General features: G+C 38.3%; 1 protein-coding gene across 5 annotated transcripts in view; it reads left to right on the top strand.

Moving 5' to 3' along the window:
* Nucleotides 1–14161, top strand: part of LOC106750778 (inositol 1,4,5-trisphosphate receptor) — a 52753-nt gene extending 38592 nt beyond the window's left edge. For 2 of the 5 annotated variants that reach the window (XM_014631342.1, XM_014631343.1), the window contains 23 exons: nucleotides 710–787; nucleotides 1629–1749; nucleotides 1853–1995; nucleotides 3244–3431; nucleotides 3497–3608; nucleotides 4082–4189; nucleotides 6014–6131; nucleotides 6217–6449; nucleotides 6861–7002; nucleotides 7122–7414; nucleotides 7908–8417; nucleotides 8536–8685; nucleotides 8750–8942; nucleotides 9031–9153; nucleotides 9234–9406; nucleotides 9501–9665; nucleotides 9736–9916; nucleotides 10214–10306; nucleotides 10380–10537; nucleotides 10608–10773; nucleotides 11292–11452; nucleotides 11521–11682; nucleotides 11763–14161. In XM_014631342.1, the coding sequence (XP_014486828.1) occupies nucleotides 710–787; nucleotides 1629–1749; nucleotides 1853–1995; nucleotides 3244–3431; nucleotides 3497–3608; nucleotides 4082–4189; nucleotides 6014–6131; nucleotides 6217–6449; nucleotides 6861–7002; nucleotides 7122–7414; nucleotides 7908–8417; nucleotides 8536–8685; nucleotides 8750–8942; nucleotides 9031–9153; nucleotides 9234–9406; nucleotides 9501–9665; nucleotides 9736–9916; nucleotides 10214–10306; nucleotides 10380–10537; nucleotides 10608–10773; nucleotides 11292–11452; nucleotides 11521–11682; nucleotides 11763–11843 (3852 nt within the window). In that variant the 3' untranslated portion in view covers nucleotides 11844–14161. The remainder of the gene's footprint in view (nucleotides 1–709; nucleotides 788–1628; nucleotides 1750–1852; nucleotides 1996–3243; nucleotides 3432–3496; nucleotides 3609–4081; nucleotides 4190–6013; nucleotides 6132–6216; nucleotides 6450–6860; nucleotides 7003–7121; nucleotides 7415–7907; nucleotides 8418–8535; nucleotides 8686–8749; nucleotides 8943–9030; nucleotides 9154–9233; nucleotides 9407–9500; nucleotides 9666–9735; nucleotides 9917–10213; nucleotides 10307–10379; nucleotides 10538–10607; nucleotides 10774–11291; nucleotides 11453–11520; nucleotides 11683–11762) is intronic. The other 3 variants (XM_014631344.1, XM_014631345.1, XM_014631346.1) reach the window with 3 other exon arrangements.
* Nucleotides 14162–17182: the final 3021 nt, after the last annotated feature.

Consider the following 17182-nt stretch of genomic DNA (forward strand, 5'->3'; position numbering starts at 1 on the left):
GATCGATTAAGTCCTACTTGTTTCAATTATTATATGACACAGTGTTCTATACGAGAAAGAAACAATACATATACATTGACACATGATGAAACATTATACAATAGAATGATCTTTGCCTTTTTCTAAAGGGGGATAACTAGATAGAACAATTAGCATATGACAATAGACATATTCTAATCACAACATGGCATACGCAGAATACATCTACATTCACTATATCTAATAACTTCTCGCTTTGCATGGGAACACATAAAATTAAGTTCACTTACTAACCAAGTACATGTCACACACACATGTATAAAGAGAAACTTCCATTCACTTTCCCAGCAACATATCGCGTGGTGAATTATATTTTTTTTAGTTGACACCTCTTAACGTGTAGATTAAGTTTTAACTGGCATCTTGTTATATTTTGTATTATTAAATCAAACAGTTGCTCTGGTTCTGTTATATAATTTGTACATAATATTTTTTTTGTACAATTTTTATACATCATTATTTAGAGCAATAAACTGGAGATCGATACAATTAATATCATAGTGTCAAATATATATTGTATGATGTGTACTTGGTCATTGCTGATTGCATCAGCGGCATGTTCTGTGTTTTTGGCATGCAACACCCGGTCTTCTTTGAACCAATGACATTGGTTTACTGGGTCTATGGGTACAATATGGGTCTATACGGTGGTGGGTTGGTTTACTAATAGAAACATCTGCACGAGGCTAGACTCTATTGGAACATCAAGGAGTGCGATCGGAATACAGATAATAATCTTTCTGGCTATGTGAGTATCGAATGCTAGAATCCTCTCTTAATTTTGGGTAAAAATGCAATGAAGAGATGAATCAAGATGTGGTGTAATATCTCGTAGAGTTATAATGAATATATGAAGATATTTTTTCATCCGGTTACGTGTGATAACAAGAATTTGTTTGCGCGTGATAAACGAGTTTCTGGATTGTACATTATATTTGTAAATTATCGCGATTGGCTACTACAGACGCTTCAGCAGCACAGGGCAACTGCCATTGTAAATACAAGCTGCATTCTCTTTTTTACGTACGCCTATGCACCACATGTCTCTGCATAACTAAATTAACACATTCATTGTCGTCGTTGGATGCAATCACACTTGTAAGCCACATCTGTCGTTGCTAACCACGATTATTTTGTCCCCTTTTTTCCTCAAGATATTCTCTTTCACACTCTATCTATATGTTTCCCAAATTATTCTAACTTACAAAGGAAAGTTTGCCATTCATATAGCATGTACATGATATTTCTCTTTTCGGACTGCTTGGCAATGAGTGTGTTACACTTTATGCAAGGCGACATTATAAAATATAAGGGTGATTTTATGTGTAAATAAAAGTAAGGAAGAAAATTATACTGGGTTAGATGCACTAACGATATACAGTTTTGGAATATATTGTACTGAATATGTATGATACGTCAAGTTTTGATATATTGTCACTTTTACATATATATCTTAAACATAATGAACATATGAAGTTATATAGAAAGCTTCTATATAAGTAGCTCGACGATGTAGTTTTCCTTTTCTTTTGCTATCATAACATGGAAAATTTTAATTGATTTTTGCATTTACTTTTTTCATGGAACAGACAAGGCAACCTATATTTGTTCAGTTGCTTCATGCAGCTTTTAAAGTATCACAATGTGCATGGTTAAATGCTGGACAAAGATTTAACGTCGAGAATTGCATACGGACACTGTCAGATGTAGGTGAGTATCCCTCTGATTCGTAAAAGAATCGCTGGCTTGAGTAATGTTCATTCGTTTGGGCAGTAAGTGTAACGGGCGAAATCGTCTCCTTTCTTAATTTTAGCCAAAGGAAGAGGCATTGCCATACCGACTGATCTGGAAAGTCAAGTTGCTGCTATGTTCAACAAGGCAGCCATGCTCAGTAGACAGACCAACAAGTGGTTACAAGCAGCTAAGCAACCGAAGATCGAGCGTAGTCAAAGCCAGGTAATTTACAACAATAGTACTGCGCGATACGTCAGTGCGATTGTACACGCCATTCACGTGTGAGCAAATCAATCAAACATGTAATCAATTTGCTTAAATGTATAGAGTGACCTACTTTGTATGGAAGGCTCTGACAATGAGGTAAAGGTCACTCGCGGAAACGTAGCACTTCATGCACTAGTTTAGTGATGCTATGTAGTGCTGATATTAGTACGCTGTTGTACATATAAATCACGTGGACTTCTTGTATGTTTCAGCGCTGTCACGCAGTCACTTAAGTCACCTTTTGTCATTTTTTCTTGACAAGTTACTAAAAAATTCACTACCCAGCAAATACCAGCTAACAGTAACATAACATTAATAATGTTATAATTTGTCACTCGAAAATATAACTGTTACATAACACGAGAAATTATATCGCATTTACATTGTTGAGTGGGAAATTGTAACATCGATGTTATGTTACTATTAATTGGTGTTTGTTAGGTATCGTCTAAAATAGATCATTATAGTCGCTATTTTTTCCTGAGCTGCTGTTAAATTTGTAAAATATAGACGTTTATATATATTTTTGCCGCCTCTCTGACTAAAAGTGCTCCGAAAGCGTATTTGTATTGTATCGTTCATGCCCTTGATCTTTCGTTGTTATGGACGTTCAAATCGTATTATGGGAAAAAACTTGCTATATGTTAAGTTATCCGAAAATAAGTGTTACTTTTTTGCTTAAATGGCCTCAGTTACTCTCAGAATTTGACAAAAAATGCAGCTTTGGGTCATTATTTTGATATCTGAGAGAATATCTGATATCTCATTTTTTTTGTTACTTTTTCTGTCAGGAAGCAATCACTATTTCACTTTTTTCGTTTCGGTGACTGGATGACAGTGCTGTTCACTGAAAACGTTAATTAGTTGTGTCATAGCTATGTACACACATACACACAATTTATACATAACAGATATATATATACATATAATATGATCAACGAAATATTTTATTTGATACTTAGAGTAAATCATATGAACGGGATTGGAAATATTTCTCTCGTTTGTACCGTTTAATGAAGTATTAAATATTAAATATGTATGAAATATTCGTACATGCTTTATATATTGTGAACTGTATTTAAATTTAAGTAAACTTACAATTAGTTTCTTGTAGTGTAGTACGAAAGTTCATGTACATATGAGCTTTATTATTAAGAAAGAGATAACGTATCCGTTGAATTAATATCGTTGAATTTTGTCTAGCTGATGCGTCTAGATCGGAGTATCATAGAAGGTCTGCAGGACATAGTGTCTCTGTTAGAGGAACAATTGAAACCTCTGGTACAGTCGGAATTATCCTTGTTAGTGGACATTCTCTATCGACCCGAACTGTTGTTTCCTGCAGCGACTGACGCCAGAAAGAGATGCGAGAGCGGTGGCTTTATCAAAAGGTAAAGTTACTCGCAATAGCTCAGCAAAACCATGAAGAATTTGTCTACATATCTTCACTTCGCAGGTTAATTAAACACACTGAAAAGCTGCTAGAGGAGACGGAGGAGAAATTATGCGTGAAAGTTTTGAGGACACTCCGGGAAATGATGGCCATCGATCCTGAATACGGAGAAAAGGTGAGTGTCGTGCAATTACGTCTTGCATGAAGTTACATGAATCATTTATCATACAAGGAAGATAACACAGCATCGCGGTAAAGGGCATTCAGCTCTCTCGTAAATAGGCTCACGGTACAGTGGCAGAGAAGATACGCAGGAACATTGCGGTAGCGTTGAGCCTTTGTCGCGGAAGAAAGACGATTGAAAAGTTTTCAAGGAAGCCGGATTAAAAACTTTCCACTTTGCGCGTGCGCCAAGTACTTGCTCCGGAGTTTCACGGCGTAGCTCCTCGCCAAAGCTGAATGCCCGTTCGCTCACAGCACATTAGACGGTTAATGCGCGATTAAATATTTATTTGGCTTGCCGCATAATTACGAAAGCGCAAAAGTTAATAAGTTTTCTCAATGCGCCGCAAAGCGTTGTTAGCGTCGGGTGAGTAGGTCTTGTAGAATAGATCTGTAGGTAAAGATGTTTTCATGCTGCGAACGAAGAACGAGGGTATCTCGGAAGAGAAGGAGTCAGAAACGAAGGGCGAGTCACAAGTCGCAACAAGTTCCGATGATCAGTCTGAGAATCGAGAAGTGACTCAGCAAGACCCGGTAAAAATTAAAAGTAGATAGAACGGAGAATCTGGGCACAACGTATATGAGAAAAGAAATTTATATCGGGCGCTGAACAGAGTTCTCGGTGAAAAAATCGCGCGAACGCCGCGTCGCGATATTACATGCTGTTGCATTGTCGAAAGAGCAAAAAGAAATAGAGAAACACACCTACAGACCACCTCATCAGAAAAGAATCTAATTTAGATACATTCGAAACTTCCGATATCTTCAAATCACGATCATAATTTAATGTTTCACTTTATAAGGCTAACAGAATCGATCAACACATGTTACTAATTGTAGTTGACTAATTGTGTGACCAAGATGTTGACTAAGTGATTATCCGTGATATGTTATATGTACACATCAGATCGTAAATGGTGTGGTGAAATTCCGTAAAGTAGAAAACATACAATGTACGTTGTGTAGAGACTTCATGCATGCCGCTTACCTAATTTATGCACGTTTATTTATCTTCGTTTTTTACTATATTTATATATTATCCATTTCTACCTATCATTTCATCTCGCTCCCAATACTTTGCAATAGAGAAGTCATCTTTATCTTTATAGGGATAACTTCCTTTTGAGAAAATATACTATACATGTATCGATACTGTATAGTATATGGTATGTATAAGGATTGTGATTTGATGTGAAAGTAATTTTGATTCACGGTAACAGCTGTTGAAAAGAATATGTGAAAAATATGCGAGTATTGCATACATGTTAAAAAATCGGCGCGTTATTTCGCAAAATATTTACCGTGCATCGAAGACTTTTCCACTAATCCACGTTCTTAAAACTATTATTTATAGAGGATATTATTGTTCAACAAGACCTGTATGTATGATATACTTCAATATTATTACAAAAATTATTACAATTATTACCAAATTATTACAAAGAAGGATAGAAATTAACAGGAAAGTTTTTTTATAGATAGATATAATTGTATACATATTGTGTAGTATAAGATGTACCAATACAACGATAGATTCTATATTTTAACGATATTGCAATATTACAATTATAATATTTTATATCATGTATTTTCTTCTTTTAACAATATTAGACTGGAATCATGTATACTGTGAATGTGCGAAGACTTATTTTGTCATTAGTTACTCACTCCAATAACATGAGTGTTATTGCTAGATAGTTGAATATTTTTGACGTACACGTACACCTTATATACCGACTAACGTTGATATATTCAAGATACTATCGTATGCACAACATCCAGGATATGTGTCACTATTTTGTTCATTCTTACATGTTTTACCCCAGGATATTACATCGTTATACAATTTTACACTTTTTTTACACAGATATTGTTAACTTACATCTTTGCACAGGTTTAATTATTTATTGAAATGTCCAATCTGGTACGATCCTCATTGGTCTTTAATGTCTAAATATGTGAATGTTGTTTGCAATTACATTTTAACTTCGTCTCTTTTCTTTTCCACGTTGCACTTGACCCACCCCGTCTCGAGTTGCAGAAATTTTATGTCAGTGATACAATACGATCTTCTACACGCACCCCAAATTGCACAGGTATTTTTTTCAACACCTTTAAGCACATGCGAAGCACCGACTGTGTAAATATACGATTCAAGTCCGTATATATATCCACACACGTATATATACATATATATACACATTTATGCGATAGAATTTATGAATATACACGAAGGAAATATCCGTAACGTGTACTAGACCTTTTTTTATTAATGTTGTGCATTGTGTATTGGTACATCGTTCTATCGTTTCGAACATTTAGTAAGGCGCTGACGTAAAGTACTCTTTTTTTCCGCAGGGAGACGCACTGAGAAATAATCTTCTGACGCGTTACTTCGGCAAAAGTTTTCTGCAGAAACCGGAGAATGTAGACATCGGTGTATCCCATAGCGCGACTATCACTCATGGACCTGGAGGTGAGTTGTACGATATTATTAGTAGAATTTATGATTCGTATATTTTTTTGTATCTCCTGTATAAGACGCGAATTCTCATTTACAGCGAAGATATTGAGCCGAGCTGGTAGAACGTTGCACGACGTGCAGACGCATCTCGACCGCGAAGGTGCCTCGGATTTAGTGGTGGAATTGGTGATCAAGAGCATACACTCACCAAGCATATTCGTCGAAGCCGTGGAATTGGGTATCGCTCTCTTGGAGGGCGGGAATCCTATTATACAGAAAAGTGTCTTTAATAAATTAATGGGCGGTGACTTGAGCCAGTCGTTCTTCAAGGTATGTGAGACTCATCGAGATATAGTGACATTAATATCTTCATTAATTATCCAGCAAACAATGTACGTCAATGTTACAATTTCCTATTCAGCGATGAAACTCTTACATCTAAAAAAATACTGTTATACGAATATTATTGAAGTAAATATTTATGTAGTAAATGCTTTATGCTGCTCATGTAAAAACTTAATTGAATCAGCTTTCTTCCCGCTTTTCATTCAACAATATTTTTATTTCCTGTGTTTTATTTCATATATGATTATATAGAATTTTTTATACGATTATATATAAACATTTTGTTCCGGGCTGTTACATACAACATATATTGCACTTATATTGTTGAGCAAAAAGTTACAATATTGATGTAACGTTGCTATCAGTTGGAATTTACTGATTATACTCTTCGTACAGGTGTTCTACGACAAAATGAAAGATTCCCAGCAAGAGATCAAATCCACTGTGACTGTAAATACGTCCGACATGGCGGCCAAAGCGCACGAGGATAAGGAGCAGGGTAAAGAAGTAGATAAGTTATCGCGGAAACGTGCATCAGGTATAAGATCAAATAGACATTGTCATCAAGACAATAATTTCAATGTCATGTGTGTTACTGTAAGCATTCAAAGGATAATAACCTTTTCATGATTAAACTCAAGCGCTCTACTTGTGCAGGGAAGCCCAATGGAATCGTGATAACCGACGAGCTGCACGAGGAACTGAATCAGGTCGCGACGTCGAACGGACAGGCGTACGCGAACATGAGAGGTCTCCCGGCTAATGAGGATGCAGCGAATAATGTGCTCGGATATTCATTGGATGACATAAGCGAAAAATTGCACAACAAAAGCGGCGCTGCTCCTGGTGCCGAGAAAGACGAGGGTCAATTGAGCCCTAAAGTCTTGGTGATGCAGCCGATTCTGCGTTTCTTGCAGTTGCTCTGCGAGAATCACAATAGAGAGCTACAGGTAACATCGAAACTCTTCGTCTTCTCATTATGCTTATATGTATCTGACACGACCGCACGTCTTTAATGTCTGAAGCGTTGAGAACTCGAAACGTCGATTCAGTTCTTTAAACGAGATCTAAAATAGGTATAGTAAAGCCTTTAGCCTTTTACTCTAAGCACTAAATGATAATGTAATCTTTAAGTATAAATTAAATCATCCGTACACGACTCCTAATCGACCACTTAATACATGTATCTTTTGTAAATCCTATTTGGTACCTCTTCATAAAGGACAATATTTCAATGAATATTATATTGAAGGACGTTAAAATGTATGTATGTACATACACGCGCGCTCGCGTTAATTATAATGTTAATATAATAGTAATGAAGTAAGTGATATATTAGCGATATTGCTAGTGTATTCATTGATTGTATGCTTTAAACTTGAGCGAGACATTAAAACTGTATTCGGTCTGCAATGTGTTGACCAATAATATTTACTCTCGCAGAACTTCCTACGAAATCAAAATAACAAGACGAACTTCAACCTGGTGTCCGAGACACTCATGTTTCTGGACTGTATCTGTGGTTCGACTACCGGTGGACTGGGCCTCCTCGGTCTTTACATCAACGAGTACAACGTGGCGCTGATTAATCAAACTTTAGAAACGTTGACGGAGTACTGTCAAGGACCGTGTCATGATAATCAAAATTGCATCGCGACGCATGAGTCCAACGGTCTAGACATTATAACGGCGTTGATACTGAACGACATTAATCCTCTGGGAAAGACCAGGATGGATCTAGTGCTGGAGTTGAAGAACAATGCTAGCAAATTACTGTTGGCGATCATGGAGAGCAGAGGCGACAGCGAGAACGCCGAGAGGATTTTGTATAACATGAATCCGAAGCAGCTCGTAGATGTGGCCTGCAAGGCTTTCCACCAGGAATCGCTGAACGACGATATCGATGTCGACGATTCCTCAACGAATGGGGAGGAAGGAGTGTCGCCCAAAGAAGTAATTTATTTATTTTCAATTGCCACGATAAGAACATATTTATGTATTATAACTTTCTGTGCACTTTTCATCAAAGTTTTGTCAATTTTGTCAATAATTGTATTATTTTCTGTTACAGGTGGGACATAACATATATATTCTATGCCACCAATTGGCGCAACACAACAAGGAACTGGCGGCGATGCTGAAGCCGTCCGAACAGAATAACGCGGATCCGAAGATTAACAAAGCGCTGCAATATTATGCATCTCACACGGCTCAAATAGAAGTACTGTGATTTCCGACGGATTAATCTCAGGAGATTTCGGCACTGACATTTATGTTCGTTTCAGATCGTGAGGCACGACAGAACGCTCGAACAGATCGTCTTCCCGATCCCGGAGATTTGTGAACTTATAACCGTGGACACGAAAATAAGAGTGCTCAACACCACGGAACGAGACGACCAAGGATCGAAGGTTTCTGATTTCTTCGAGAGGACGGAAGATATGTTCAACGAAATGAAGTGGCAGAAGAAGCTTAGAGGTACATATCGTTTGATCAAACGGATTACGACAGATCGATCCTGACAGTTCCGATAACACGCGAGTCAATTTCTCCCCTTAATTTGCAGGGCAACCGGTGTTGTTCTGGATGAGCAGTTATATGTCGTTATGGAGTAATATTTTATTCAATTGCGCCGTTCTGATAAATCTTATCGTAGCGTTTTTCTATCCGTTCGTGGATTCTGTGCCTAGTAAGTTTCTAATTAACAAGGGTTCGAAGTGCTTCGGATCTTTCGACACATATGATTGATGATACTTCTCTTTCCCTCAGAATTTAATTCTCACATATCAGCTCTCATTTGGACGGTTATGCTTGCGTCTGCCGCTATCGTTATTACTTTACCGAGGGAGTCCGGTATACGTGTATTGGTCGCATCAACGATATTGCGATTGATTTTATCTATAGGTCCAGAACCGACGTTGTGGTTACTCGGTTTTCTTACGGTAACACTCTACATCTTGTTTCGTTTATTATAATTACAACGTACCTTATATTTCGGCTGTTTTTATTCATGCTTTAATTGTACACCTGTTGCAGATCGTATTAAAAGTTGTACATCTTATAAGTATTATAGGTAATCAGGGTACCCTGACTAGAAGTGTAGAGCAAATAATAACCAATATCGAACTTTTGTATCACATATCGTATTTAATATTCTGCGTTCTGGGGATTTTTATGCATCCATTTTTCTACTCAGTTTTAGTAAGTACCACGATTCTCTTTTTACAGGACATGTGATACACGGATCATAACGTTGTCACATTACTTTCAGCTCTTCGATGTGGTTTATCGCGAGGAGACTTTGCTCAATGTAATAAAATCCGTAACTCGGAATGGAAGATCTATTATACTCACTGCTGTGCTAGCTTTGATCTTAGTTTACATGTTTTCTCTTATCGGTTTTATGTTCTTCAAAGACGATTTCCTTGTTAACGTGGATGAAGAAATTACATGTAAGTTCAATCTTCCGTCTCTTGTATCTAATCCTGTATGTACACTGAAAGGCATTGAAAATGCTTCACCTAGAAAGATCTATTCGATTAGATTCCAAATTACAGAACATATATCACGGAGCCATTTGGGGTTATCCTATATGAACCCATAGTTGTTTTGCCAATAAACTAGGACCACTTTGTCTTGAACCTTCCGTCTGTCTTCTGTTTACCAAGTTTCAGCCTTATTTTCAATGCCCTTTAGTATATATTTGATTTCATAAATGATCGATCTCATTCCGTTTATTTAAATTTCAGCTTACATTAAAGAGCAATCTGTGAATACCTGCAGCGCTGGTGACAAAGAGAAATGTGAAGCAACAGAGACATTGTCGCAATATGCTCGCGAAGGTTGGTATTCGCGATAGTATAATTCGTTGTATTATTTAGAAATGACGTTAAGATAAACTGTCTTATGTTATAGAAAATGAACGAGAGAACAAACTTGAGGTGATTAGCATCGGCGGGGAAATGAAAGAACGATCTTGTGACTCACTTCTTATGTGTATTGTTACTACGTTGAATCAGGGATTGAGGAATGGCGGCGGAATCGGAGATATTCTACGAGCACCTACTAGTGTTGTAAGTAATAAAAGCAATAAGAGCGCAAAATAACTTATTCCTTTACGTTAAAATTGCTCTGTCGTTTCAGGAACCGCTGTTTTTTGCGAGAGTTGTATATGACTTACTATTCTTCTTCATCGTGATAATTATCGTTTTGAATCTCATTTTTGGTGTGATCATTGACACTTTCGCGGATCTTAGATCGGAGAAACAGCAGAAGGAATTGATTTTGAAGAATACTTGTTTCATTTGTGGTAAGTACTCACTAGAATCAATGTATTACACATTTTTATTTCTTCATTATATAGATTGATTCAGAACTTATCCTTTAAAGAAGAGCTGCTAGATCGTGGGATTTCTCGATCGTAATTCACGTGATTTCTAGGAATACATCGATTAGAACACAGTATTTCCAGCACGCAAGCAGTCTAACACAAAAACAGGTATCATATATTGCAGGTTTTATATTATTATGTAGCGTGATATAAGCTTCCCATTACGCGATCCAGAAATCCCACGATCTGGCATCTGTGTTCGTAATTAGACTCTGAGACGATTTTTTTTTTTAACTTTATCCGAAGCTTAATTTTTGAATTATAAAAAGAAATAGTTTGCTTGTTATGGTTTGAATACAGGAGGTAAGTAAAGATAATGCAACTCACCGTCAAACGTGAGTACTTACGGTTGCTCTGAATCACTGTATATGATAGGAGATATATGTGTACATATGTTATTATATTTTATGATTTTATTAATTGTAATTCTTTTGAAGGCTTGAACAGATCAGCTTTTGACAACAAAACAGTTTCGTTCGAGGAGCACGTGAAACACGAGCACAATATGTGGCATTATCTCTACTTCATCGTCTTAGTGAAGGTGAAGGATCCGACCGAGTTCACGGGCCCGGAATCCTACGTTTACATGATGGTCAAGGTAATAGTTCATAGAGCTTGAACAATTTGAGCGATGCTTATGCCTTTAAGCTCTATGTACTTTCACAGGACCGGAATCTGGAATGGTTCCCGAGACTGCGAGCCAAGTCGTTAGCTGCAGACGAAGGTGAGGGGGAACAAGTGGAGTTAAGAAGTTTACAGTCACAATTGGAATCTACGCAACAGTTAGTGAAGTGTTTGTCCCAGCAACTCACGGAGCTTCGTGATCAGGTACCGTATTAAGTGATAATGTCGGATTGACCGGCACGTATCCGTACAAAAATCGTAACTCTTGCCTTTTTCTTCTACAGATGACGGAGCAACGAAAGCAGAAACAGCGGCTAGGCCTCCTGAATTCTGCGTCTCAGTTCTTGCATAACGTATCCACGTAAACTTAAAGCGCGCATTTCGTAGTTCCCTCGTTATCGTGGACGAATCTCAGTTTGATACTCCAAGATAGTACATATGTAACGATATTCGTGTGTTCTTAATAGGCATTTAAAGACACGAGAATATATCGAGTGGGTAACCCGAGGAGTCTTTTTTTTTTTTACGGTTTTGTTCCTAATTTTAATGAAAGTAAAAACATATATAGGGGCATTAACGTTATCACTCTTTCCTTTCTCTCTCTCTCTCTCTCTCTCTCTCTCTCTCTCTCTCTCTCTCTCTCTCTCTTTTTTTTTAATTTTATTATGAAAGCTCTCGATCCAGTTTGATCAACCCATCGTCAAGGAACCAGTGGATTGCATTGTTTGCTAGTGTATAAATATTGTTATACATATAGAAAAGTTAAGCATATCCATTGATATAGAGAGTAGAACAGATTATAATTTACGTAAAACTTCCGGTTATATAGTGAAATGTTATAAGGTAATATTCTGTGGCTATTATAGAATATTCTCCTTTTTATGTGATCAATCCATTACGTTTTAGCTTTGTCATTATAATATTTATAACTATCCATGCAAACATTGAATATGTCAAAATAAAGATTCTAGCTTCAGCGTTTTATAACAATCGTGAGAATTTTATATTCTGTTCTCTGTATGTGTGTTTATTAAAAGCCATGGTTGTGTTATTCTAATATACATATCGATTAATCATATTTTTCCATAGGATCTTAAAGATATTCTTAAACGTTAGGGAATTATCATTGAAACTGCATTTGTAAAATTGTACAGGTTTTCCGTACTATGTATTTAATTGTCATCTATACAGAGATTATCCGTTCGTTTAAGAACCACATAATCTTTCTTGTTGGTACATTGCGTTGTTTATAAATCGATTATTTTTCACTTTGTACATGTATGTTCGATGCAATGGAGTATATATACGTTAGCGAAAATACGTATTTTAATTTTTTTTTCTTAAACAGCGATACGCTCAAACCTGAATTCCGTAACAACCATTGAAGTTCATATGCAATATCTGTGTCAATAACATTGTTAATAATGACTTACGGTGTGACTAGGAGTCGTTTGCGTGACTGTGAATTTAAAATTCACTTACATCTGTAGACGGGATGAGATCGTCGTTCGTTTAGTCGCTCGTGAAGGCGATCGTAGCCGCGAGCGTAGCGCAATATCACCAATATAATTAATGAATGAATAGTAATCGATAGGGAACAATGGATTTTACGATAACATAAAGTATAGGCAATGGAATTTGAACGATTCGCGTAACCGTTTTTGGAAATTTCAGATATTACGATGGACGAACTCTATAGAACGTTGATGTCCAAGTCATTCATTGTTGATATAAACTGTCGTTTATATATTATAAATTTTAATCAAGCTGTGTTACACTCAAAACGACTATTATATTACATACAATACATATGTAGGTGCATTACACCTAAACCTGAAGATTCCGTGCTACAGCGATGTTATTATGGAATTTAAACTTTACTCGTATTTTTAAAATAATACTTGAGATTTGTGTCTACACGAATATGTAATATATACATATACTTCATTTTTGATTGTGCTATTTAGGATTGAACGTATTGAAATAAAAATCCACGTGCCTCAAGAACATCTCGGTTAAATCATACCACAGAGAATACTAAGAATCGTTGCATAATGTAGAAACGGAAAAAAAAAAGAGGAGGAGAAGGACACTTCGCGCGAAATAGTGTTTCATTTTACTTTATTTAGACTTTATATGAAACAATTGACTATTTATTGTGACTTATATATATACGCGGCTAGTACATGTAACACGTATTTCTTTCTCGTAGGTCGCACGTGTTTCTTGTGTAAAACCGGTACGCTTCTCGGATGAAAAGCAACCCCCTATAAATGCGCAGTAATAATGTTAAACGCAACTTCTACAAACACGCAAATATCAAACGTAAGGGGCATTCAGCGTTTATCGCAGTTGTGCCTATAAAAAAACGAGCTTCTCAAAATTTCTCACATATTTTCTACTTTTCGTACTTCCCCATACGGAGTGTCATGCATAATTACAGATTTTGCTTCGAGTACCCAACAGGACTCGCAGAAACGAAACAAAATAGCCCCGATAAAATCCACAGTCGTGCTCGGGATTTCGCGCGAAGATTCCTCTTTATTTCGCGTTTCTAAGAGCGGTATTCATAGTTAATTTTATATTTAAGACCGTTTTAACTTTATCTTCATATACTGTATGGCGCATTTCATTTTAGCGTTTGTACATAAATTAAAAGAAAAATGAATCGAAAGTATTTAAACATATATGTATTGATATCCCTGAGGAAATGATTAATTAAGAGGATTTCCGACCCTCGGGAATATGAATGAACGCTGGTATGCTGCGCGCCACGTGCTCGAGAGCTGCCGGCTTTTAAAGTCGCACTGCGCACGCGTGAGCGCCGACCACGTGCTCAGTGGCCAGCTGATCGCGTGGGAGTGGGAGCAAGTCCGCGTTCCAACGATGACGTAACGCCGTTACGCGTTGGAATGCGGACTTACTACCTCTGCAGCGTCAACTACAGTTGTGCGTCCATTCATCTTGCTCGAGTGCACAGCGCCGCCAGCGTTCCCGCCGATACCGACTTTGAAGAGCCGTAACTCGCGAACAAATCGACGTAGGGACACGGAATGAAAAGCAATCTTCTCGATGTGTGATTCTAAACGCGTCTATGCCGTTTTATCTCGTGCTCGGAGGCCGAGCGCGAGCTGGAGCCTTATTACGGACGCATGGCGAACTTTAAAGACGCCTTTCTAATCTCAGATTTTGTTTATATATATTTCATACACGGAGAAAAATAATGTTGTTGTTGTAGCGAAGCAACATCGTTGCTACTGCATATACCGCATCCGCAATTGCAAAACACTCCGTATGAAGTATACATTGTTGAGCGACAATTTAGTTCTCATTGTAACATCAGTCGATTTTTGCGATAATTAATTAGATAGGGACTTTCATCTCTGTTTTGACGAGGTTCTCGACGAATATAGTTCGCGAATGATCGCGCGCTTCGTATTTGCTTACATTACGAATTACAACGTAAGGTATTACAATATAATTTTCTTTCCTCGCGTTTTACATCGCTAAGTACGAGAGTCCGGTTTCGTTCTAGAAAAGGATGCGTGAAACTGAAAGCACGTCTCAGGAAAAGGTAACCTGATCTGTGACAGCAACTAACTCTCGGAAGCTCAATGAAAATCGCTGACACGGTGAGAATGGCAACTTCAACACACGTTGGAGATGTGAATGTTTTTCCTTCATCGAAGATATAGAAACGAAGGAATCCGAAGGAATTCATGCGCTTCGTGATACATCCAGAACGTATCTTTAATCCAGCAGCTTTCTCAGCAATAGGGGTACAAGAGAATCCGAAATGATTTACAAAACCGCTGCAGTTACCCGCTAAAAATAATGCCCTTAATTGCGCAACGAAGTATCGTCTAATATTACATAGCTCAGCTTTAGAATGCCCACAGATAGATTTAGTTCGTTAGAGCTGAAAATCGTATAGATCGCACGTCAGGGAAATGTTATGATCATTTGGACCGCTGTAGTAGTTCCAGTGTTAATGAAACGCTGTGGGCGTTCCGCTGTTAACAACACGCTCTCGGTATCAGAAAGAGACGGCGGTGTCTACGCTCGCATTTTTCGAAACAAGACAGAATACGCGCGCGTATTTGCGAAACGAGGGATATTGACACGCGAGATATGTGATTCGCGCGGAAAGTAATCGCGAGTTAAAACGCCTTCGGTGCGCGAGGGATGCTCTCGGGAGGAGAGTTCCGCGGGAACGACTTACACTTAGGCCCACGTGTGTCCCGTCGCGTACTTTGTACGCGATCGGACGACGCGTCGTACGTATAATATACGTGTGTATAAAAAAGAAAAGAAAACTGGAGGAGAGAATAATCTCGCGACGGTTTCGCGTGGCTTCGAACGGTTGTTACAAAATCAATGGAAAAGTCTCGTAGAAACGCTCTCTCACCGTTGTACAGTCGGAGTATCATGATCCGCGGCTCGTTCTACCGGCGCTGTGGCGTTAGTAGTAAGTACGTACATTAGATATTTACGACCTAGCGTTTATTTCCTTATCCACCTTATCCAGATAATAATAATCAATTGTGCGCGCGTTCGACGGCGGACCGGCGCACAGTCCCCTGTCCTGAGACGAGAAAGTCCCCCGTTCGGCCGTGGAACCGCGCGTGTAACAATATTAAATCGCGCGTGGCACGCGGGACACGCGAAGCTCGTTCGTTAAAATACACACACACACACACACACACATACACACTCTCTCTCTCTCTCTCTCTCTCTCTGTCTTCGTTTCTCACATGCGCCTCGCTCGCATCGCGCGCCTCTCTCTCTTTCTCTCTCTTTCTCGGAGCCGCGATTGATCGCGATTAATCGTTAATTATTCTTATCGTTTACTTTACATAATCTCCGCGGGCTTAGGGTAGACAGTTTAGTCATGTTCTGTACAAATGCTATCCAAACGCCGCTACGTATTTACACATCCGCTACTTGTGTCGCGATCCTCTTACACGTGTAATTTGGCAATCGCGTGAAAGAGCGGGAGAGATAGAGGTGACGTGTGGTTCATTTTTTTTCCCTCTTATCTTCGTTTTCTTCTTCTACTCTTCAAATCCGTGCATCGCGTTCTGCATATGTGTTTAATCTCTTCTTTATATATGTATGTATGTATAATATATACACGTGCGCCACTCCCTGGGCCCCTCTTGAGTCGTTAAAGCGATCGTGAAATACGCGCCGAGAAGCCGCGCGCTTCTCCTCCATTATTTGTTTTCCTTTTTCCGTCGGATGAAATCGGACATTCAGTCAATCGCAATTTCGGTGTAACAATTTTTGTACATGTTTCTTTATTAATAGGATTCGCGGTGGCTATATATCAATTTATAAAAACGCTTCGGAAACTGTGACGACTGAATCCCTACGTTGGACTGAAGAAGACACTGTGCACCACGTTGAGACGGCAAGGAATGGAATGATGAGGTCTTCAGACAGATGACTGTTCGTACGTGTACACTCGTGTGGGACGTGCTAAAAATCGCAAATCAGTCCGGATGTGCGATTCGAACGAAATTTACACCGGATCCGGAGGTCGTGTGATAATCGATTGTGCGAGATAATAGTGCTTGTTCAGACGTGCTGATCGTCACTCCTTGAATTCCGACGTGCACGAACGTGCGTACGATGAACGTGTGTGTGTCAGTGTGCTAGTTTACATCGATCGTTTGATACGCTTACTAAATAGAAATTTTCT

The sequence above is a fragment of the Dinoponera quadriceps genome, unplaced genomic scaffold (genome assembly GCF_001313825.1).
Source record: "Dinoponera quadriceps isolate SergipeBrazil2010 unplaced genomic scaffold, ASM131382v1 scaffold5021, whole genome shotgun sequence".
Classification (NCBI taxonomy): domain Eukaryota; kingdom Metazoa; phylum Arthropoda; class Insecta; order Hymenoptera; family Formicidae; genus Dinoponera; species Dinoponera quadriceps.